Source organism: Myotis myotis, unplaced genomic scaffold (genome assembly GCF_014108235.1).
Source record: "Myotis myotis isolate mMyoMyo1 unplaced genomic scaffold, mMyoMyo1.p scaffold_m19_p_1, whole genome shotgun sequence".
Taxonomy (NCBI): domain Eukaryota; kingdom Metazoa; phylum Chordata; class Mammalia; order Chiroptera; family Vespertilionidae; genus Myotis; species Myotis myotis.
In genome coordinates, this window is record NW_023416313.1 from 199400079 (window position 1) to 199423186 (window position 23108).

General features: G+C 41.7%; 1 protein-coding gene across 4 annotated transcripts in view; it reads right to left on the reverse strand.

Moving 5' to 3' along the window:
* Positions 1 to 23108, reverse strand: part of DCAF5 (DDB1 and CUL4 associated factor 5) — a 106328-nt gene that overhangs the window by 71090 nt on the left and 12130 nt on the right. For 2 of the 4 annotated variants that reach the window (XM_036311075.1, XM_036311084.1), the window contains exons 2-4: positions 6443 to 6586; positions 3168 to 3204; positions 1628 to 1767 (exon numbers count right to left, since the gene is read on the reverse strand). In XM_036311075.1, the coding sequence (XP_036166968.1) occupies positions 1628 to 1767; positions 3168 to 3204; positions 6443 to 6586 (321 nt within the window). Of the gene's footprint in view, positions 1 to 1627; positions 1768 to 3167; positions 3205 to 6442; positions 6587 to 21704; positions 21782 to 23108 lie in introns of those variants that run through there. The other 2 variants (XM_036311095.1, XM_036311079.1) reach the window with 2 other exon arrangements.

The window sequence follows — 23108 nt, forward strand, 5'->3', positions numbered from 1 at the left end:
AATATTCAAAAATACATATAGTCCCTATGCAGATTCTGTGATACAACAGAAGTAGTCACTGTAAATAGTAAGTAAGCTGTTTTACAATAAGTAAAACTGAATTCCACATGAGCTGAAAAAATTCACGACCAATTAACTGCTAAGATTATTATACCTTAATCCAAATTTATGAGTTTTAAAAATTAAAAGTTTTGCCCTGGCTGGAGTGGCTGTTGGTTGAGCATCGTCCCATGCATTGCAAGATCATTGGTACGATTCCCAGTCAGGGCACAGGCCCAGGTTGCAGGTTCAGTCCCCAGTCCCTAGGGTACATGTGGGAAGCAACTGATCAGTGTTTCTCTCTTTCTCTCTCTCTCTCTCTCTCTCTCTCTCTCTCTCTCTCTCTCTCTCTCTCTCCCCCCCTTCCCCTCTCTCTAAAAATCAATAAGAACATATTTCTTAAAAAGTTTTAAAGCTATAAAAAAATTTATTGAAGACCATGTAAAACAACGAGAAAAATGAAGACAAATAAAGACAATAGTACAGTTTTCCCTCCTGATCAACTTCACCTAGAAATCATGCAGACCTCTGCATACTTCTCTGCTGGCTCCAGGTGAGAAGGAATTACTTGCTACCTGGGAAGACACACTCCTGTGGAAGTTGTTTAGAGGCAACAGAAAGCATTCTGTCTGTAATTTCCGTATGTGACACTTCATGAGGGGGGTGGGTGGAGGGGAATCAGGCATCTCAGCCAGCAGGTGGTTCAGACAAAGGAAAATTTCACCTCCCAAGCTGCTGCTTGCAGCTACCTTACCTGCCTGACCCTAAGAACAAGCTTCAATCATGGGCATTTAACATTCCCAGCTTGTTAAATGCTCAGAATATAGAATAATAAAAATACCCAGATCCTGCCAGACATGCAGGAAAATAACTCTATGTACACAGGTGTAATCATGACAAAGCGGCACCAAGAGTGGGGTAGGGATGGCACTGGAGGAAAGAGCCTTTGAAGACCGGCACAGTACAGAGAGAAATCTCTCTGCAGGAAATGAGCTGAAAAGATGCATCCCCGAAAAACTTTAGAGAACTTCAACATTCATGTCTTCACTTTATACTCCAGAGACTCAAAGAAAACAGGAGGAGGAACTCACCCAGATAATCCTCTGTAAACAGTGGATGTGACATCATTTTAAGCTCTTATACACAGTGAAGGCGAGGTTCTCTAGTTCTTTCAGCAAAATAACAAGCCCCTGAAATTAGGATTCAAGAAAGTGCCTAACACCTCCTTCTCCGTAAATAACAAAGAATGTGTGCACGCCAGAGCCACACATAGAGCGGGCCTGTGCTTGCTAAGCTCCACGATGAAGCACCACATCTTCTGTTCCTTGGGGTGACTAAACACCAAGATACTGCATTGTTTACTATGGGTACAAGGGTTTGTGGTTGGAAAGGACTGGCAAGGGGCTTCACTTCTGACTACTTAGGGGTAAGGTGGGACCTCAGAAACACATATCTATTCCCCTATGTGAGAGTTTCCTCCCCCTTTAAATCACTCCCACCCAGGTTACTCAGGTCATAAACTGGATCTGCAATGAACTTGAAATCAAACCCTTCAACACAATCCAACAGCATTTTGCAAGTAACCTACCTCCATGGGGAGACTCCCGGATGTCCCAGATGAGAACCCGGCCATCATCTGAGGAGCTGGCAAAAATGTTGTCATTCACTGGGCTTACTGACAAGCCATATACTGCATCTTCATGAGCAAACACGTCCAAGGTCTCGCTGCTGAGAGACAGAGAACAGAGAGAGGCACATAGGCATACATATACACATATACACAAACAGCCAGACTCCCAGCCCTCTACTGTAGTTCCTAGGGTAGGATTCCCTTTCATTTCCAGGAGAAAGTCAATTTAAATAAAGCCAAAGAGTATTATATTTCCTTTAAAAGTAGGTATTCAAGCCCTAGCAGGTTTGGCTCCGTGGATAGAGCATCGGCCTGTGGAAAGAAGGGTCTCAGGATCAATTCCAGTCAAGGGTTCCCATACTTAGGTGCAAACTCAATCCCTAACCTTGGTTGGGGCACCTGTGGGAGGCCACCAATCGATGTGTCTCTTTCACACCAATGTTTCTCTCTCTCTCTGTCTCTCCCCCTCCCTCCCATTCTCTCTAGAAATCAATGGAAAAATGTCCTCAGGTGAGGATTAACAATAATAATAATAATAATAAAAGTAGGTATTCAACTTTCAGCTGAAAAAAATAAAAGTACATTAAAGAGACTTTTTATAGATTTCAAAGTAAGTTGCTGTTGGTGCTAAATGAGCATATTTAAAAGTGACTCAACAGATGAGTTTTGTGTTTTCACTTACTACAGAATGCATCTGCTTGTGTACAGATTTGGGGGTGCTGCTTGATTTCCAAAAAGCAAAGGAAAGCTTTAAAGCAGCCAGGTCTGATGCCAGCTGGGTAAAAGAGGGATATACTGGCAGTCTGGCACAGCAGAGAAGAGCTCTTGGCCAGGTTGCCTAAGTTCAGATCCTAGGCACTACATGATCTTATATTTCCTCATTTGTAATTGAAGACCGTAATAGTATAGCCTCATAGAGTTATTGTAAGGATTAAATTTATTAGTTTTTTAAAAAAATATTTTTTTTATTGATTTCAGGGAGGAAAGGAGAGAGAAAGAGAGAGAGAAACATCAATGATGAGAGAGAATCATTGATCAGCTCCTCCTGCTTGCCCCCTACTGGGGATCAAGCCCACAACCCAGGCATTTGCCCTTGACCGGAATCAAACCTGGGACCCTTCAGTCCACAGACTGACGCTCTATCCACTGAGTCAAACCAGCTAGGGCAGGATTAAATTTATTAATACGTACAAAACACTCATAAATATTAGCTATTATTATTATTACTATAAATTATTGTTTCCTTCCCTTCCAACAATCCTTTTAAGTTTTCTTCTGAAAGCTGTATTTCATACCAACTTTGCAAATCTTTTTCTCTTTTTAATCAATCATTTATTTCAAAACTATTACAAGAATCTTCTTCAAAAAAAGGACAGCTGATTTTATGTTTGTTTGTTTTTTCTCAAAAAACAAAAACTACTGTGGTATAAAGAAATATTTGCCTCTCTTCATATGAAAAACAGAATCAATCACCTTCTCATATCAACAATTTATTTACCTTTCAACATCATGGAGGATAACTTGCTCATCATTACCTGTAAGGGGAAAAAAGCAGACATTTTGATCATTCCCACAAAGTGATCCCTATCCATATTACAATTTAGTATTTTAAGATTTTCAGTGAAAATTAAATGTGAACAAAGTTAATGTTAGTACAAATTAGAAGTGTTAATTAGAAAAATACTTATAAAAATAATTTAAGAATAGGACATTCTTTAGAGACTTTCAAAACTCATAATAGCAACTAACTGTAAGTTTCCAAAATGTTTTATCCAGTGGACAATGTAAAAAAAAAAAAAAAGCTGTGGCTATTAAGGAAAAAAGTAAATGATCAAGGGCAAATCAATTCAAGCTAGCGTTTTAAAGTTTATTTTTTTAAGCAAACACTCACTAACTGTGAGACCTAGAATAATATTTGTGACTTTTCGATGCCTCTGTTTTTTATCTGCAAAATGTATAATAATTGTACCTACTTCATAGGTTTATTGTGAGGATAAGAGCACATTTGTAAAAGTATTCAGAATATCCAACAGATGTTTGCTACTATTCACATCCTCATCTATAGTATTAAAATTTGATGACTATATGATTCTAAATAATGAAAAAGTTTTTATCCACAACTTTTGTCTCGCATTTTTTATACCATCAAGAAATCTAAAAACACTACATTCATGATTATGTGTAATGCTACCTTCAAAAAGATTATATAGCAAAAAATTAATAACCTAAATATGAAAAGACAAAGTAAAAAACTTCCCATTTTGTGCTGAAAGCACAACCAAAAGTAAAATTAGCAGTGACCCTGACCATCTTAAATCCCTGGCTATATAAACTCTCTTGTGGGTGCATATCAAGTGAATCAAACCCATACTAATTAATGCCTTTTAGGTAACAGGCACAGCCAAGGTGCTGGGGATATAAGAATTCTGCCCAGCCCTTGAGGAACTCACAGTCCAACTGCACAAATAATTAACAGTGTACAAGACAGGATATCTTGTATCAATATGCTTCAAATGGCGACACCGATAAAGAAGCAATTATTTCCTTCATGAGCAGGGTGAAAGTACATGGCAGAAGGGAATGTTTTTATGGGGAAGGAGACATTTGAACAGAAACTCAAATTATTCAAAACTCTTCCTAATGGGAGACTTAGGGAAACTAGTGGGAACTGGACAAATAATCATGACCCATGGAGGAATAGCATGAGCAAAAGACACAAGGGCACCTAAAACAGCAAATGGTTTAGTGCAGTGGTTGGCAAACTCATTAGTCAACAGAGCCAAATATCAACAGTACAACGACTGAAATTTCTTTCGAGAGACAAATTTTTTAAACTTAAACTATATAGGTAAGTACATTGTTATTAACTTAATTAGGGTACTCCTAAGCTGGCCTTTGCTAAAAACGTCCTCAATCTGATTGAGGTATGTTCGCTGAGGTCGACCCTTTCCAACTATCCCATCCACACTCGTCTTGTATACTTGTTTCGTCTATCTCCTTTCCGAAAACCAACTTCTGCGCATGGCCACGAAGTTTCAATCGCACTGTACGTGCGCGCCCTCACGTGGTATTTTGTGGAAGAGCCACACTCAAGGGGCCAAAGAGCCGCATGTGGCTCGCAAGCTGCGGTTTGCCAACCACTGGTTTAGTGGACTAGAGTACAAGATGCAAGGGGGAGATTAGGCCAGAGAGGGAAACTAGGGTTTAGACATTATGCTATGAACACTATAGAGTCAAAGAGATTCACATAGTTAAACCTTTATTGTTAAACTCATAGACATAGGTAGCAGTATGGTGACTACCAAAGGGAAAGAAGGGTGGGGGACGTAGAAGGTATAGGAGGGGATAAATGGTGATGAAGAAGACTTGACTTGGGGTAGTGAACACACAATACAATATACAGGTGATGTATATTGTACACCTGAAACCTATATAATTTTATTAACCAATGCCACCCCAATAAATTCAATTAAAAAAACCCTTTATTTTTGAAAGAAAATTTGTATCAGCAATGAAATAGAAGAAGGGTTAAAGATGGAAAGCAGAAATGACAGGACATTGCAATAGTCCAGGCCAAAGATGAGGACCTGAATCAGGGCAGTGGGTATAGGAAGAGAACAGAAACTAAAGAAATGAGAGGCTTTCAAGTCTAACCATTGACTAACTGAATGTGTAAATGAAAGAAAGGCATGTTTGAGAATGACTTCAAGGTTTCTATTAAGCTGAACTATGTGAAATTGTCATTTCTGTAAGTTGAAAACGCTTCAATGTCAAGTTATTTTTTTCCTTTTTAAAAATATATTTTTATTGATTTCAGAAAAGAAGGGAGAGGAAGGGAGAGAAACATCAATGATGAGAGAGAATCATCAATGGGCTGCCTCCTGGATACCCCTTATTGGGGATTGAGCAACCTGGGCATGTGCCCTGACCGGGAATTGAACCATGACCTCCTGATTCATAGGTCAACACTCAACCACTGAACCAAACAGGCCAGGCAGCAGTTGCTTCAAGTTAAACCTAACAGCATAAATAATTGGGTGAATGGGGATAATAACTGAGAAAAGAAATCCAGGGAATCAGAGGAATACTTGTGCAGGAGAGGATAATAATCTTGGTTTTAGATTTGCGTTTAAATTGCTTCTGAAACACATAGGCAAGTCTGCAGTGCAGGAGAGAGGTCAGGGCTAGAAATGTGCTGGTCAAAAAGGAGTATGATTGATGGAAACCTTCACCCAGAGACTGGCTTGTGCTCCAATGGTACCCTAGCACAATGTTTCTCATGGGTCAGATGATTGACTTGAGCTACAAACTTTAAAATCTTTAAAAGTGAAATAGAATAGAATTTAAAAAAAAAACAACACAAAAAACTAGAGTGCACCACACATAGTAAGATTAAGTACTGTTTCAAATATGTGTGTGTGTTTCTGTGTAGCAGATTGCAATGTAAAAAGTTTTCTACCAAAAAAGAGAGAAATAGTGAGAGCAAAAGAACAGAAGGAAAGGAGAGAAGGCGGAAGGGAGGGAGGAAGGGAGGGAGGGAAGGAGGGAGGGAGGGAGGGAGGGAGGGAGGAGAGAAAAGAAGGAAGGTAGGGAGGGATGAATGGATTACTCTAGTACACATGTCTAAATTACTGTAATGCAGAGAAGACAAGCTATGGAAAACTAGGAATTCCACAGAACAATAAAGGAAAATAGGAGTAATTTTAGCATTCCTTTATGTAAATTATCGGCCCCAGTGAAACTTCCCAATGTGGAAAGCTCCTTTCTTCTCACCTCCAGAGAATACTTTGGTGTTCCCACTGTTGAAAGCCAGGCAGAAAATGTTAGAATGATGCTCTCCTTTAAGCTGTATGGGCTTGACTCTGGAGTGGATAGCTTGTTCCATGTGCCATAGCAGAACCCGGCGATCATCTCCTCCTTACCAGGGGAGTAAGAATTCAGGGTTAAAACAGCCGCTATTTCAAGGCTGACACTTGGTTTTGCCAGCCTTGAATCCCATTCTTTCCAAAACTGCATCTCCTCAACCCCGAGAGATTCTGATGGGGCACATAAACCCAGGACTCCACCCCCTTAATCATCAATAGACATCGCCCCTAAGCCACTCACTTTTCCCCGGGAATCAAATCTTGAACAGACATACGGAAATGGAAAGATATAAGTACAGATACTGAAACCCTCAAATTCACCCTGTTCCTGACTTTCCAGAGAACATAAATATTTCTTCATTTACTACCTAAAATCCTTCCACTAATATCTTTTTTGAGGGGGAGGTGGAGGGAGTCTAACAGAACCTTAGTTGGTTTCTAGTGCTTGCAACAAAATATTTGTAGCACCCTAGTTTTCAAAGCACTCTCTTTGATGTGATCTCATTGACTGTGGACACCATACAAATGACAACTAAGGAACTGCCTGTCACAGTAGCAGAACCTAGACCAGCCGTGGGCAAACTACGGCCTGCGGGCCGGATCCAGCCCGTTTGAAATGAATAAAACTAAAAAAAAAAAGACCGTACCCTTTCATGTAATGATGTTTACTTTGAATTTATATTAGTTCACACAAACACTCCATCCATGCTTTTGTTCCGGCCCTCCGGTCCAGTTTAAGAACCCATTGTGGCCCTCGAGTCAAAAAGTTTGCCCACCCCTGACCTAGACAGAACCCAGGTCTCATGAAGCTCAGTCCAGCTCTTTCCTCTGCATAACTAATTCTCAATAGTCTGAATTAGATGAGCAATATTACACTGTGCGAGCCAGCTCCTAGAGAATAAGAATATATACACTGAGTGGCCAGATTATTAAGACCACCTGGCGTTTGTAGGCAAATTCGTTATAATTTCGCACTGAGGTTGCTAGAGGGCTAGACCATTACAAACAGGAAAGCAGGTTGTTTACCAAGACAATAGAAGGGGTTTTTTTCTGAAGATATGGGTAAACAACGCAATTTAACAGCCTTTGAACGTGGGATATATATATGTGTAGTATAGTCTATATATTCTTTATATTTGCAGACACATTAAAAATGTCTGGAAGGATGAACTACAGATTGTTAACAATGGTGTTAACAGAGGTTACCACTTCAGAGAATAAGATTAAAAAAGAGGTAGCAGACAGATTAGAGGGTTTTTACTTGTACTTTATATATTTGGCACTGACTTTTTATTACAAGCCTATATTATATTCCTAATAAAATTTTAGGTTACAATAGGAGCAAACACAGGCAGCAAACCATAGGAAGTTCTATACCTCTGCCTCCCCTCCTCCATTCAATACAACAGACACAAATTATAGCACATCCACTCCACGCTGAGGCGTACCACACAGCCAGTAAATCACTAGATCTTTTCCTTTTGTAAGGTGAATTTTTTTTTAACCCTCACCTGAGGGAATGTTTTCATTGATTTTAGAGAGGAAGGGAGGGAGAGATGGAGGGAGAAGAGGGAGCGGGAGAAGGAGAGGGAGAGAGAGAGTAACACTGACCAGTTGCCTCCCATGCAATAAGCTTGCTTGCCCTATGCTCTCATATTGGGGATCGAGCTGCAACCCAGGCATATGCCCTGAAAGGGACTTGAACCCACAACCTCTTGGTCCACGGGATAATGCCCAACCAGAGCCACACTGGCCAGGGCTAAAAGTGAATTTAAATTTTTTAAAATTTATTTCTTACTTCAGAGAACAGAGAGATCAGGGTGAATGGCAGGGGAAGGCTGCACTTAGAAGCCGCTGACCTTGGTTAAGATGTGGGAATTCATTCCAGATGAAAATTCCTTCCTAATTCACTGTCTTCTGTTCTATTCTACTGCATTTTAAAATAATGTGCAGCGCCTTCCCATTTACTATTTTATTTAATTTCCTGAACAATTTTTGTTAGTGAATTGAGAAGTTGGTCACATCTTTTTTCCCTTTTGACCAAAAACGGAAACCTACAGAGGATAAAGTGACTTTGCTAAGACAAATATCTGTTCAACTCCCTACTTTTGGTTCTTTTGGGTATATAATATTGAGAAACTTTTATGTTTTAATTTATACTTTCCTGTACTACTTGACTTTTTGCCATGAACATATTTCCTTTAATACTAATTAAAATACACACTAGAAGATACATTGGTCAAATCATATTCATTTTTCCTCCCCTAAAAAAAACTTTAGTTCCTTAGTTCCTTTGTTTCTTGAGTTCCTTCTTTCTTCCATTGTTGGTCAAAATCAAGTTCTGTCTCCTCCTTGAAAGTATTTCATTGTCTACCACAGTGGTTCCCAAACTTATTTAGCCTACCGCCCCCTTTCCAGAAAAAATATTACTCAGCGCCCCTTGGAAATTAATTTTTTTTAAATTTTAATAGCAATTAAACAGAAAGATATATGCCCCCAAATGCACCTGTGGCCATCACCACCCCCCTGGATCGCTGCAGCGCCCACCAGGGGGCGGTAGCGCCCACTTTGGGAATCACTGGTCTACCAGATGCTCCCTAAGTATAGTCCACAGTATTCTTTGTTTATAATTTACCCATTTCAAGTATGAGTTCTCTGGCCTGGGGTAAGGTTATCTAAATTCTGTATCTCTTACAAGTTAAGATAATTAAAACAAAGGTTTCCGTTTTTGGTGTTTTATTTTAATGAAAAATGACACAAAGTTGTTTGTTTGTTGTTTGTTTTACCCTGTGGGGACTTTAGTTCTACATAGTTTCTTGTTGTTTTCCCCAACACTGAGGCCACAGGTCAGAGACCTATTATTGCTTTTGCTACTATGTATCTTATACTAATTAGAGAACTATTTATTTGTGCCCAAGTCTCCGTCAAAAGTACAAAATTAACAGATAGAGACTTGTATATTTCTTCTTTTTACTCATGCTTCTAAACTAATCTCTCTGAGCCCGAGTTTCACCAAATATAAAATGAGGATCATAATAGCTCTACCCTCATAGGTTTATAGCTTATAAAGCCAAACACCTGAGAGTTAAGTTGCCAAGGTCACACAGTAAGTGAAGTGCTTAAGCTAAAATTTAAAAGCGGGCAGTTAAGACTCCATACTTCCCCCTCTTAACCAGTACACTGGAGGGTCTGCCTTATAGAACAACAACAACAAAAACCACCCCATAAGTGACAAAGCATATTCATCTGACAGACAAGTGCCTTGGTAGCAAACTCAAAAATGTGTAGGTGAGAATAAAACAAGGGACCACAGCAATAGAAACAGAAGCCAATTTAACTGGAGTAATCAGAGGGTCCAGGGGTAGATAACCTTTATATTTAAAGAGTACTCGTTTCCAAAAAGTTTATGAGTTATAAGCAGAAACTATGCAGGCCCTCACACCATACTGTAACAAAAGAAATTATTTAACGTTCTTATTTTACAGCCAGAAAAGCTGAGGAACAAAAGGAAAGAATTTGCTTTGGATTTTCTCCTCAGAGTCAGCCAAGCACAGGACAGAACTGAGAAAGCACTCTGAATCACATGCTCCAGCAGCACAACACCGTTTGAAGAGCAAAAAACCCCAAACATTTAAATGTCCACCAACAGAAGCCTGGTTACAATTATTGTTCAGTGAAATAAGCCAAACACAAAAGGACAAGCACTGTGTGATTCCATTTATATGAGGTACCTAGAGTAGTCAAATTCATAGTGACAAAGTAGAATGGGGGCCCGGCTGGTGTGGCTCGTTGGTTGAGCACCAACCTATGAACCAGGAGGTCACGGCTCAATTCCCAGTCAGGGCACATGCCCAGGTTGTCTCCTGCTCAACCTCCACTTGATCCCCAGTGGGGGACATGCAGGAGGCAGCTGATCAATGATTCTCTCTCATCATTCATGTTTCTATCTCTTTCTCCCTCTCTGAAGTATATATACACACATACATATATATTTATTTATTTTTTATTATATTTTAAGAATAATGGTGGATTCCAGGGTCTGGGGTGAGGGGCAATGTGGAGTTGTTTAATGGGTATAGAGTTTCAGTTTTATAAGATGAAAAAGTTCTGGAGACAGATGGTGGTAATGGTTGCACAACAATGTGAATTACTTAATGCCGTTGAACAGTACACTTAAAAATAGCTAAAAGGGCCTCAGCTGGTGTGTCTCAGTTGGTTGGGCATCATCCCATGCACCAAAGATTGCCAGTTCAATTCCAGGTCAGGGCACATGCCTGCGTTGAGGGCTTGATCTCCAGTTGGGGGGCATGTAGGAGGCAGCTGATCGATGGGATAAATACAAGCTCTGAAATAAAAGTATCTGAATTCATATCCTGATTTCACCATGCACATGTTCTTGGGTGAGCTATTCCACTTCTCTAGCCTCAATGTTATGACTGTTAAATAAAGAAATATCAACTATCTCCCAGGCTTATTGTGCAAATTGAGATAATATATATCTACCTATATATATAAAAGCTTAATATGCAAAAGACCAAACAGTGGAACAACCAATCAACCGGTCCCTATGATGTGTGCTGACCACCAGGGGGCATGTGTGGAACCTGGTGGGCATCAGCTGCAATGGGATGGTGGAGCAGGTGAGCAGGAGCGCCAGACCACAGCAGGGCACTGGTCACGGTCATTGGGGCGAGCCTCTGGTAGTTACTGAAAATTCTTTGCTCCAGCACACTGCAGTCCTGTCGGGGGCTCGCACTCACTGCCAGCGCTGGAGCCCTCATTTGCATGCACTGCTGGCCCCCGAGCCCCCGCTCGCACACGCTGCCAGCGCCTGGCACCGGCCCCGATCACCTGGCGCCGTCAGCAGGTGCATCGACTGCCAGCCCTGATCGCCTCTCAGGGCTTCTCCACCTCCCTCTGCTCCTGAGGGGCGATCAGGGCCAGCAGCTGCCTCCAGCACCACTGCTGGAGCTGGCCCAAATCCCTCTGCGCCATCAGCAGGTGCGAGCGGGGCTGTTGCTGTCAGCATGTGGGACCAGCAGTGGCGGGAAGAGGGCTGCCAGCAGACAGGGGCCAGGGGCTGCAGTGGGAGGGGCCAGGTGGGGGCACAGAGGATGAGCCAAGATCTGCCCTTGTGTCCACTGCAGGCTCGCGGCCCACAGTTCCTTTCAAAGTGCACGAATTCATGCACTGGGCCCCTAGTCTATCTACATAAAGAGCCAGGGTCCGTAACATCCACAATGACCAAAGGCTCAACTGAACACCTAGGCTGTGTGCGCAACAAACTCTGGTGAGTAGGGACTTGTGGCAGTGGGGACGGAGCCGGGGGAGGCAGGGCCGGCACTCACACTCACTCACAACTGCACACATGCACAGACACACACAGCACCCACCAGCTCATAGTCTTTTCTCCCTTTCTTTCCCTCCCTCCCAGCTCGCTCTTGGAGCCTCTCTAAGAATGAGGCCCCAGGGCGGGCAGAAGGCAGAGCTGCCCCCACTGGCCTTGCCCCCTCCCAGCCGGGAAAGAGGAAGAGGGAGAGAGGGAGGCAGGGAGGCCTGGAGGGCTGCTGAGAAAAACAAAGAGAGACAGAGACTGGGATGGAGAGATGGAAACAAAATAGCAATATTAAAATATTTCCTCTAATTAATTCCCTTTTAATGTGCACAAATTTTGTGGATCAGGCCACTAGTATCCTATCTAATAAAAGAGAAACATGGTAATTAGCCGTAACTCCGCTACCCTTCCCATTGGCTAATCAGCGAGGTATGCAAATTAACTGCCAGCCAAGATGGCGGCCGGCAGCCAGGCAGCTTGAAGCGAACATGAGGATTGCTTGCTTCAGTGACGGAGGACTCCAACGTTCCCCGCCTGCTTTGCCAGCCTCTGAGCTTGCAGTTTGAAACATTGTTACAAATATAGAAGCTAAACAAAACCCCAGAAACCTGCTTTCAGCCAGCCAGGATCTCAGAGCTGGAGTTGAAACAGTGTTTCGATTATAGAACCCAAACAAACCAGATACCTGCTTTCAGCAGCCGAGGCCTAAGAGCTGGAGCCAAGCCTCAGAGCTAAAGCTGGCCCAGAATAAGAAAAAAGAAAAAAAGAAAAAAAGGAGCGGTTGGGAGCTTCAGTCACCCACCAGCCTGAAAACAGCCCTCAGCCCCTCACCCAGACTGGCCAGGCACCCCAGTGGGGACCCCCACCCTGAAGGGGGTGTGACCAGCTGCAAACAGCCATCATCCCCTCATCCAGGCTGGCCAGGCACCCCAGTGGGGACCCCCACACTGATCCAGGACACCCTTCAGGGCAAACCAGCAGGCCCCCACCCATGCACCAGGCCTCTATCCTATATAGTAAAAGGGTAATATGCCTCCCAGCACCGGGATCAGCGTGACAGGGGGCAGCGCCCAAACCCCCTGACTGCCCTGCGGCTCTGTGTGTGACAGGGGGCGGGGCCACAACCTCCCTATCTGCCCTGCTCTGTTCGTGACAGGGGAAGGAGCCCCAACCCCCTGATCAGCCCTGCTCTGTGCCTGATAGGGGGGAGCTCCCCAACCCCCTGATCGCCCTAAGGCTCTGTGTGTGACAGGGTGCGGCGCCTCAACCCCCTGATCAGTCCTGCTCTGTGTGTGACAGGGTGTGGCGCCCCACCCCCCCACCCCCCACGGGCCCTGCTCTGTGTGTGACGGGGTAGAGCCATAACCTCCCCATCGGCCCTGCCCTGAGTGTGACAGTGGCGGCGCCCCAACCCCCTGATCGGCCCTGCTCTGTGGGTGATAGAGGGCGGCGCCCCAACCCCCTGATCCGCCCTGCCCTGAGTGTGATGGGGGCGGTGCCCCAACTCCCCTATTGGCCCTACTCTGTGAGTGACAGGGGGGAGCTCCCCAACCCCTTGATTGACCCTGCTCTGTGCGTGACAGGGTATGGAGCCCCAACCCCCCTGATGGGCCCTGCTCTGTGCGTGACAGGGGGTGGCGCTGCAACCTCCCCATCGACCCTGCCTTGAGTGTGACAGGGCGGTGCCCCAACCCCCCAATCGGCCCTACCCTGAGCGTGACTGAGGGTGGCATCGCAACCTCCCGATCCGCCCTGCTCTGCGCATGACAGGGGAAGGCGCCCCAACTCCCCAATCAGCCCTGCTCTGAGCCCGACCAGGGGCTGCACCTAGGGATTGGGCCTGCCCTCTGCCACCCGGGAGCAGGCCTAAGCCAGCAGGTCATTATCTCCTCCCGAGGGGTCCCAGACTGCGAGAGGGCACAGGCCGGGCTGAGGCACCCCCCTCCCTCCCGAGTGCACAAATTTTTGTGCACCGGGCCTCTAGTATCTATATAAAAGCCTAAGCGACCATTAAAACTGGCTGGCTGGCTGGTAGCTATGATGCGCACTGACCACCAGGGGGCAGATGCTCAACACAGGAGCAGAAACCACAGGCATGGAAACATGGAACAAACTGATGATTCTCAGAGGGAAGAGGGGAGGGGAGAGGGCGGGAAGAGATTAACCAAATATCTTATATGCACAGGCATGGAAACATGGAACAGACTGACGAATTCGTGCACCGGTAGGGTCCCTCGGCCTGGCCTGGCCTGCAGGGATCAGGCTGAAACTGATTCTCCGACATCCCTGGAGGGGTCCCGGATTAGGAGAGGGCCTCTAGTATATTTATAAAAGCACTTAGCCTAGTATGTACATGTGAGGAATAGACACTCCTAAAAACATCCTAGTTTCTCTTTAAGTATCATCCATGACTTTGTCCTAATCTTTCATACTCTTGTTTTAGGTAGCATAAGAATATGAATAGTGCCGAAACCAGTTTGGCTCAGTGGATAGAGCGTTGGCCTGCGGACTGAAAGGTCCTAGGTTCGATTCTGGTCAAGGGCATGTACCTGGGTTGCGGGCACATCCCCAGTAGGAGATGTGCAGGAGGCGGCTGATCGATGTTTCTCTCTTGCATCGATGTTTCTAACTCTCTATCTCTCTCCCTTCCTCTCTGTAAAAAATCAATAAAATATATTTAAAAAAAAAAAGAATATGAATAGTATGATGTATTTTATTTTATTTTTTAAAAAAATATATTTTATTGATTTTTTACAGAGAGGAAGGGAGAGGGATAGAGAGTTAGAAACATCAATGAGAGAGAAACATTGGTCAGCTGCCTCCTGCACACCCCCTACTGGGGATGTGCCTGCAACCAAGGTACGTGCCCTTGACCGGAATCGAACCCGGGACCCTTGAGTCCGCAGGCCGACGCTCTATCCACTGAGCCAAACCAGTTAGGGCTAGCATGATATATTTTAATAAAACAAAAATATACCAAATTTATACATGGAAGGACAGATCCAAAGTTATTAACAGAGGTTATCTCTTATGAGTAGCAATTTTCCTTAATACCCTTTATTTACATTAATCTTTATTGTTGAGATTATTACAGATGTCCCTCTTTTTTCCCCCTATAGCTCCCCTCCACCCGATTCCCACCCCACCCCAGGCCCTCACAACCTTATTGTCTGTGTTCATAGGTAATGCATACATGCATGTAAGCTCTTTGTCTAATCTCTCCCCATACCCCCCACACCCGCTACCCTCTGAGAATCATCAGTCTGTTCTATTTCCATGCCCGATTCTATTCAATTCACCAGTTTATTCTGTTCATCAGATTTTTTATTCATTTGATTTTTAGATTCACTTGTTGATAAGTATTTGTTGACACTTTATTGTTCATAATTTTTTATCTTTACCTTTTTCTTCTTCTTTCTCTTCTTAAAGAATATCCTTCAGCATTTCATATAATGCTGGTTTGGTGGTGATGATGACTCCTTTAGCTTTTTCTTGTCTGTAAAGCTCTTTATCTGACCTTCAATTCTAAATTATAGCTTTGCTGGGTAGAGTATTCTTGGTTGTAGGTTCTTGCTATTCATCACTTTGAATATTTCTTGCTACTCCCTTCTGGCCTGCATAGTTTCTGTTGAGAAATCAGCTGATAATCGTATGGACATTCCCTTGTAGGTAACTGTTTTTTTCTTGCTGCTTTTAAGATTCTCTCTTTGTCTTTTGCTCTTGGCATTTTAATTATGATGTATCTTGGTGTGGTCCTCTTTGGATTCCTCTTGTTTAGGGTTCTCTGAGCTTCCTGGACTTGTAAGTCTATTTCTTTCACCAGGTAGGGGAAGTTTTCTGTCATTATTTCTTTAAATAGGTTTTCAATATCTTGCTCTCTCTCTTCTTCTGGCACCCCCATAATTTGGTGGTATGCTTGAAGTTGTCCCAGAGACTCCTTACACTATCTTCATATTTTTGGATTCTTTTTTCTTTTTGCTCTTTTGGTTGGGTGTTTTTTGCTTCCTCATATTTCAAATCATTGACTTGATTCTTGGGATCCTCTAGTCTACTGTTGAATCCCTGCATATTATTTGCCAACTATTCTTTAATAAAAAATTTTAAAAACATGATTTTATTGATTTCGGAGAGGATAGGAGAGGAAGAAAGAGATAGAAATATCAATGATGACAGAGAACCATTGATTGGCTGCCTCCTGCATGCCCCCCACTGAGGATCAAGCCTGCAACTTAGGCATGTGCCCTGACCAGGAATCAAATTGTGACCTCCTGGTTTATAGGTTGATGTTCAACCACTGAACCACACCACTCAGGCCTTCAAGCATTGTTTTAAGAGAAGTCAACTAAAAAAAATTTTAAGTAACACCACAGATGATACCCCTCCTTTACATATGACAAAAGTAAAAAAGGTAGGGCTCAAACTTCTGAAATTTAGAAGCTATCAGGAGCCTTTATTATAACTACAGCTCCTTAAGAGAGGGCCTCTAAATTTAAGGCTGGGATTTGATAACACACCCAAATGCAAATAGGGTAACTGTGCACATAGGAGAGTGTGACTATAGGAAGAAAGTTGCAATCTAATCCATTGTGATGTAATCAGCCTAAAGAAAGACTACAAAAATGGCCAAAACTAAGATAAAAAGTATTCAGACTCACTAACAATCAAGGTTATATGGGAACTGAAGCAATAACAATTTTTTAAATGATACAATTTTTCACATGCTGATTGAATTGGCAAAGATTAAATGATGCTCAGCAATAACCATGAACTGACACAAGTACAAATTAGTTTTTTCAACCACCTTGGAGGGCAAATATCCTATGTATTTTATAAATATAAAAAGACATTCATATCCTTTGACCCAGAATCCCATTTTTAAGATTTTACTCTAAGGGGGGAAAAAAACAAATTTTCACAAAAACTTAGCTACAAAAATTGTGATGAAAGCAAAAAATAAATAGAGAACTGGTCAAATTCTGATATAGGCCCTGGTCAGGATACAATGCTGCCATAATATCATGCTTTAGAACAGTTGTTCTCAGAGTGTTCCATGAACTCCAGAAGAACTGCAAAGTTGAAACTATTTTCATAATAACACTAAAATGTTATTTGCCTTTTTCACTGTGTTGACATCGCATTGATGGTACAAAAGCAACGGTGGTTTGTAAAACTACTGGTGTCTCAGCGCTAATGAAGGCAGTACAGCAAACTGTGCTAGTCATCAGGGTATCCTTAACTGCCATATGCTGGCAGTAAAAAACAAATGTCAATTTTACTTAGGTCCTTGATGAAGCAGTAAAAATAATTTTATCACATTTCAACCAGAGTTCACCTCTTAATACTCTGTATGATGAAATGGGAATTGTACACATAAAGCACTTCCAGTGAAGAAGAATGGTTATTTTGTGGAAAAACATGTGTATGATAGTTTGCATTGTGAGCTGACTCACATGGTTTCTTTTTTCATGAAATACCATTTTTACTTAAAACAACTGACAAACTATGGTTATTCAGACTTGAGTATTTGGCAAATATTTTCTCAAAAACAAACAAGATGAACCTGTCACTTTAAGGAAAACAACTGGTAGTATTTGTTAGCCAATGATAACATTCAGAAAACCTGTATTCACAACAGCAAGAGCAAGCATCTCCTAATACTTAAAAACGTTTCTGATGAGATTGATGGTGATAGAAACAAATATAATTTCTTTCGGAAGGAAGGAAGGAAGGAAGGAAGGCAATGTTTTTATTGATTTCAAAGAGAGGAAGGGGTTGGGAAAGAGAGAGAGAGAAACATCAATGATGAAAGAGAAACATCCATTGGCTGCCTCCTACACACCCCCTATTGGAGATCGAACCCGAAACCCAGGCATGTACCCTGACCGGGAATGAAACCATGACTTCTTGGTTCACGGGTCAACACTCAACCATTGAGCCACACTGATAGGGATGATTTCTTAAAATATATAGTGAAACGTGTCAAGATTTGGAAAATGGGCATGACTCAGCCAACCAATATCTTCTAAATGACTAATGCATGAGGTTATAAAACAATACATAGGACTCTTCTAATCCTTTACCAACCCTATGAAGCAGGTATTGTTACCCTTTTTATCCAGGTGCAACTACAGAAAAGCTAAATAGCCTGAAGATACAAAACAACAAGAGTGTGAGCTGGGATCTGAACTAGGTCGTCTGACTCCAGAGATTGCTCCTTACCAAGATACAACCCAGCCTCTCCAATATAACAGGGGCAAGGCAGCAAAGCTACCAGATAAAATGGCATACTGGAGAATACACAACCCTTTTTCTTTATTTTTCTTTTTGTGAATCCTCATCTGAGGGTATTTTCCAATTGCTTTTCAGAGAGAGAGAGAGTGGAAAGGAGGGAGTGGGAGAGAGAGAAACACTGATGTGAGAGAGACACATCAATTGGTTGCCCCCCCCCCCCCCACACCCCCAGCCAACCACTGAACAAGGCTGGCCAGGGCTACTCAACCCTTTTTAAAGGACAAACCACTACTCGTCTCCAGCCAGTTATTGCCATAGAGCAGGGGTGAGGAACCATTTTTCTGCCAAGGGCCATTTGGATAGTTATAACATCATTTGCAGGCCATACAAAACTATCAATTTAAAAATTAGCCTGCTAGGAAAAAGCCAATCGATGATTCTCTCTCATCATTGATGTTTCTATCTCTCTCTCCCTCTCCCTTCCTCTCTGAAATCAATAAATATATACTAAAAAAAAGTTAGCCTGCTATATTCGGTCAAACACTTAATTAACTCACCCTTAATGGCTTGGCAGGGCCAGACCGAATGATTTCTGGGGCCTTACGTGGCCCGCAGGCCAATGGTTCCTCACCCCTGCCATAGAGGAATGCAGGCTCCAAGTTGCCTGATGTTTCAATTTTTCAAGAGAAACCAGAAACCTGAGGGGAAGGCTTTAAAGACAGACTAATAATTTTTAATGTAACAGATTATGAAAAGTCCTCTGATATGGTTTTAGATTATACATTGCAACTAATCTTTAAGAAATTTCCACTTGTTGAGTTTTGATTGAGTATCAAAGAAGAACATACACAATTATTTGATAAGGCATTCAAATACTCTTCCCCTTTTCTAACTACACATCTGTTTAAGGCTAAATTTTCTTCATATACACATCAGATAAACCAATATTTCACAACAGAGTAAACATAAATGTCTTCATAACATTTATTATATTAAGGAAATTTGAAAAAGTATAACAATGCTACTCTTTTCACTATATTTTATTTTAGAAGTTATTTAAAATGTTATTAATATAAAATTTATTACTGCTATGCTTTTAGTAAAAGCCACCTTTTAAAAAAAATAAATAGATCTCTTTAAAAAAAGGTTTTATTTCAGAGAGAGGGAGAGAGGGATAGAAACATCAATGATGAGAGAAAATCATTGATTGGCTGCCTCCTGTATGTCCCCTCCCCTACTGGGGATCAAGCCAATAATCCAGGCATGTGCCCTCACTAGGAATCCAACCTCTTGGTGCATGGGAGGACATTCAACCAACTGAGCCACACTGGCCAGAACTATTACTGCTATTTTTAAATAAACTTTTAAACTTTCTCAGCTTTAAATTTTAATACAATAAAAATCAGTAAATATGACCCACATAAACAGAAATTCTTTGAGGTCTTCGATGATTTTTAAAAATGTAAACTGTTCCTAAGACCAAAGAGTCTGAGAAGTTTTGCTTTAGAACAACAGTTCTCAACCAGAGTGATTTTGCTAACCAGGGAGCATTTGGCAATGTCCCAAGAAATTTCTGGTTGTCACAACTAGGGAGATGCTACTTGGCATATACTGATTAAAGGCCAGGGATGCTGCTAAACACCCTACAATGCACAGGACAGCCCTCATAACAAGGAATTATCCAGCCCAACATGTAAATACTGTTGAGGTTGGTTGAGAAACTGCTTTTCAAGAATATTCAATGACCCATGAAAATGTTAATATTATGTAAGAGGAAAGTTATAGAACAGCAGATGGCCTAATTCCAATTTTTTATTTTTAAAATATGCACATATGCATACAAAAAGGCTAGAATATTTCCCATGTGTTAAAAATGGTCATCCTGAGTAGGTGGAACACTTCTTACTTCCTTTAAATATCTTTATTTTCCAAATTAATCAACACATGATAATTAATACATGATATTTTTAAAACTTATAAGTGGGAAGCCTACCTTATAAGTGCCATATTCTGATTACTTGTATGATTCAACAGGAAATTCTCAATGGTAAAGTATGGAATTAGTGAAAAGTCCAAAAACAAAAGCTCCTTAAATAGAGCAAGAGCACACACATACACAACAACACAACAGATTCTCAGGCCTCAACAATAGTAAGAATTTGCAGAGAGGTTATTAAGGTAGTAGATGATGCATTGAAAGGTATTCCAAAAAACAGAAGAAAGAAAGGTACTCCACACCACAGATTGCCGCTATGTCCAGTCCCTCTTCTTTTGCCATAGACAACTAACCTGGACAATATGCTCACCCCTAATTATATCACATATGCTCTTCATTCATTCTAAGCAGGTTCTGATTTGTCAGGTTTTTTTCAATATGAACACTGCTTGTCTGACTTTTACAAAATTCCTTCCATAAAGGACATTAACAATGCCCTGGCTGGTGTAGCTCAGTTGGTTGAGTGTCATCCCATGTATCAAAAGGTCATTGGCTCGATTCCCAGTCAGGATACATGCCCTGGTTGTGGGCTTGATCCCCAGTAGGAGGCAGCCGATCAATGTTTCTTTCTCACATCAATATTTCTCTCTTTCTCCTTCTTCCTTCCTCTTTCTCTCAAATCAGTAAAAACATATTTTAAAATAAATAAATAAAAACATTAACAAGTCCTGGCCAGGTAGCTCAATTGGTTAAAGCACCGTTCTAATACCCAAGATTGCAGGTTCAATCTCCAGGACTCATACAAGAAACAACCAATGAGTGCATAAATAAGTGGAACAACAAATTGGTATTTCTCTCTCTCCCAAATTAAAACAAAACAAAAACAACATAACAATATAATAAGGCCTTCTTTTCTCTTCTTGGGCAATTCTAAAAAGATTGAACCAATGCAGGCCCCAATGCTTTCTTGGTCCTTCTAGGAAGGTATAAACAGAGATGTCAACTCTGAAACTAAATCAAGGCTGCTTGAAGTAGGTTCCCAAGCATGCAAATTTTGGTTGTTTCTTGCTAGTATGTCTAAGGCAAAACACATACATCAGACATCTACGGCAGAAAGTGATTAAGATATCTGTACTAGACCATCAAACATTGTTACAGCACCTGTAAAACAAAACAAAAAATATTACACTCTCAAAGGCTCCAATTAGTCACTTGGCCTTAAGTAACACAAAAGATTCAACTGGAATTTAAATACAAGATTTGAATGGAAATTCAGAATGAGGGAAGTTATGTAACAAGATCCTGACAGGCATCTGGATTTGCAAAAAATCCCTCCTCCTGAGTAATGTTCTTGGAAGGAAACAGACTTTCCAAAGTAAGGAAGTATAGACAGGCTGAGAAAATTGGAGACGCAGCCAGAGTGACAGTCTGCCTCTACCCTGGAAAATCTCTACTTACTCATCTGTAAAACAATGAAACACCACCCACTTAATCAAAGCAACCATGTTCAGGAACAATGAAACCTCATTATCAAATGTACTAGCAGAGTAAGCCACACTTTACTAGACCTCATAACTCTCCCTACTGAGGGACCAGGTCAGAAGACCCACATTTTAATCCTGATTGTACTACTTAACTAGTAATGAGATGCTGGAAAAATCACTTTACCTCTTTGTTCCTTTGTGTCCTTTTATGTAAAATTAAAGGCTTCATCATTAGTCCGTTCCAGCAATAAAATTCTATGATTCAATAGAGACAGAAGATCAATAGCATAAGATCACAAAGTGAGAAGGGGGAAATCAGGACTCCAGCCCAGATTTCTGTAACTTCTTTATTGATGACATTCCACAACATGAAAGACATTCCAGAGCCAACTGGCCATCTATCAGAAAAACTACAATTCCTGAAAACCCTTCTCAGGGCCAATCTATACTCCAAATGTGCTGGATAGATAACCCACAAAACTATGCCTTGGTTTTAATATCAATAGCATATCCACTGCCGAAACCGGCTTGGCTCAGTGGATAGAGCGTCGGCCTGCGGACTGAAAGGTCCCAGGTTCGATTCCGGTCAAGGGCATGTACCTGGGTTGCGGGCATATCCCCAGTAGGAGATGTGCAGGAGGCAGCTGATCGATGTTTCTCTCTCATCGGTGTTTCTAACTCTCTATCTCTCTCCCTTCCTCTCTGTAAAAAAAAAAAAAATCAATAAAATATAAAAAAACAAATAGCATATCCACTTCTAGTTAAAAGCACCTCAGAAAAGAAATTCCACTTAGTGGAGAATCATTCCTCAAAACACCTTTCATCAAAATCAACTCTTTGAAAAACAGCCAACCACAGGAAGACTTTAAAAAAAAAAAAAAAAAAAAAAAAAAGAATGCACGGTGAACAGAAGAATTGTAAGAGGAGGTAGGTATACAGGGAAAAAGTGATAACTTAAGTCTTTGGAGTTAACATTTCCTTTTCTTCTCTCTTTTTTCTTTTCAAATTCTAAGAAAAAGTTTATTTAGAAAGTTACAGAGGTAGCAGAAGTTGGCCAGTTGGGCTTCATAGACTTAGGAAACAAGTTACATAAACAAAATAAGGGCCCTTGGAGTTTAGGAGAAAGGCAAAGGAATTGGGCCTTGGGGGGAAAAGAGGAGGGAGGAAAAGGCTCAGCATGCTCCCAAGAGGGAGTGTGTGCCTGGATTTAACATTTTCTTAATAGTTTTACTCGCTTTCTAATAAGAAGATGAGGACAAATAATGCCTCTCAGGCTCAATCCAGTACCTAAAAAATGGCAGCAATATAGGGAGAATGGAGGCTTGGAGGCTTTTCCACCAGAGGCATTCAATGGTGAATGGGAAAAGTTAAGAGACTAGGGCTTTGGTTTTATCAGAGCACCAGACAGCTGGGATATTATGAGTAAGTGGCCATATAACTTACTCATAATACCAAGGTTGAGTACCAAGGTTCCATCCCTGGTCAGGGCTCACAGAATTAACAAATCAATGTTTTTCTGTCTGTCTTCCTCCCTTTCTCTCTCTACCTCTCTCTCTCTCAGAATTAACAAATCAATGTTTTCCTGTCT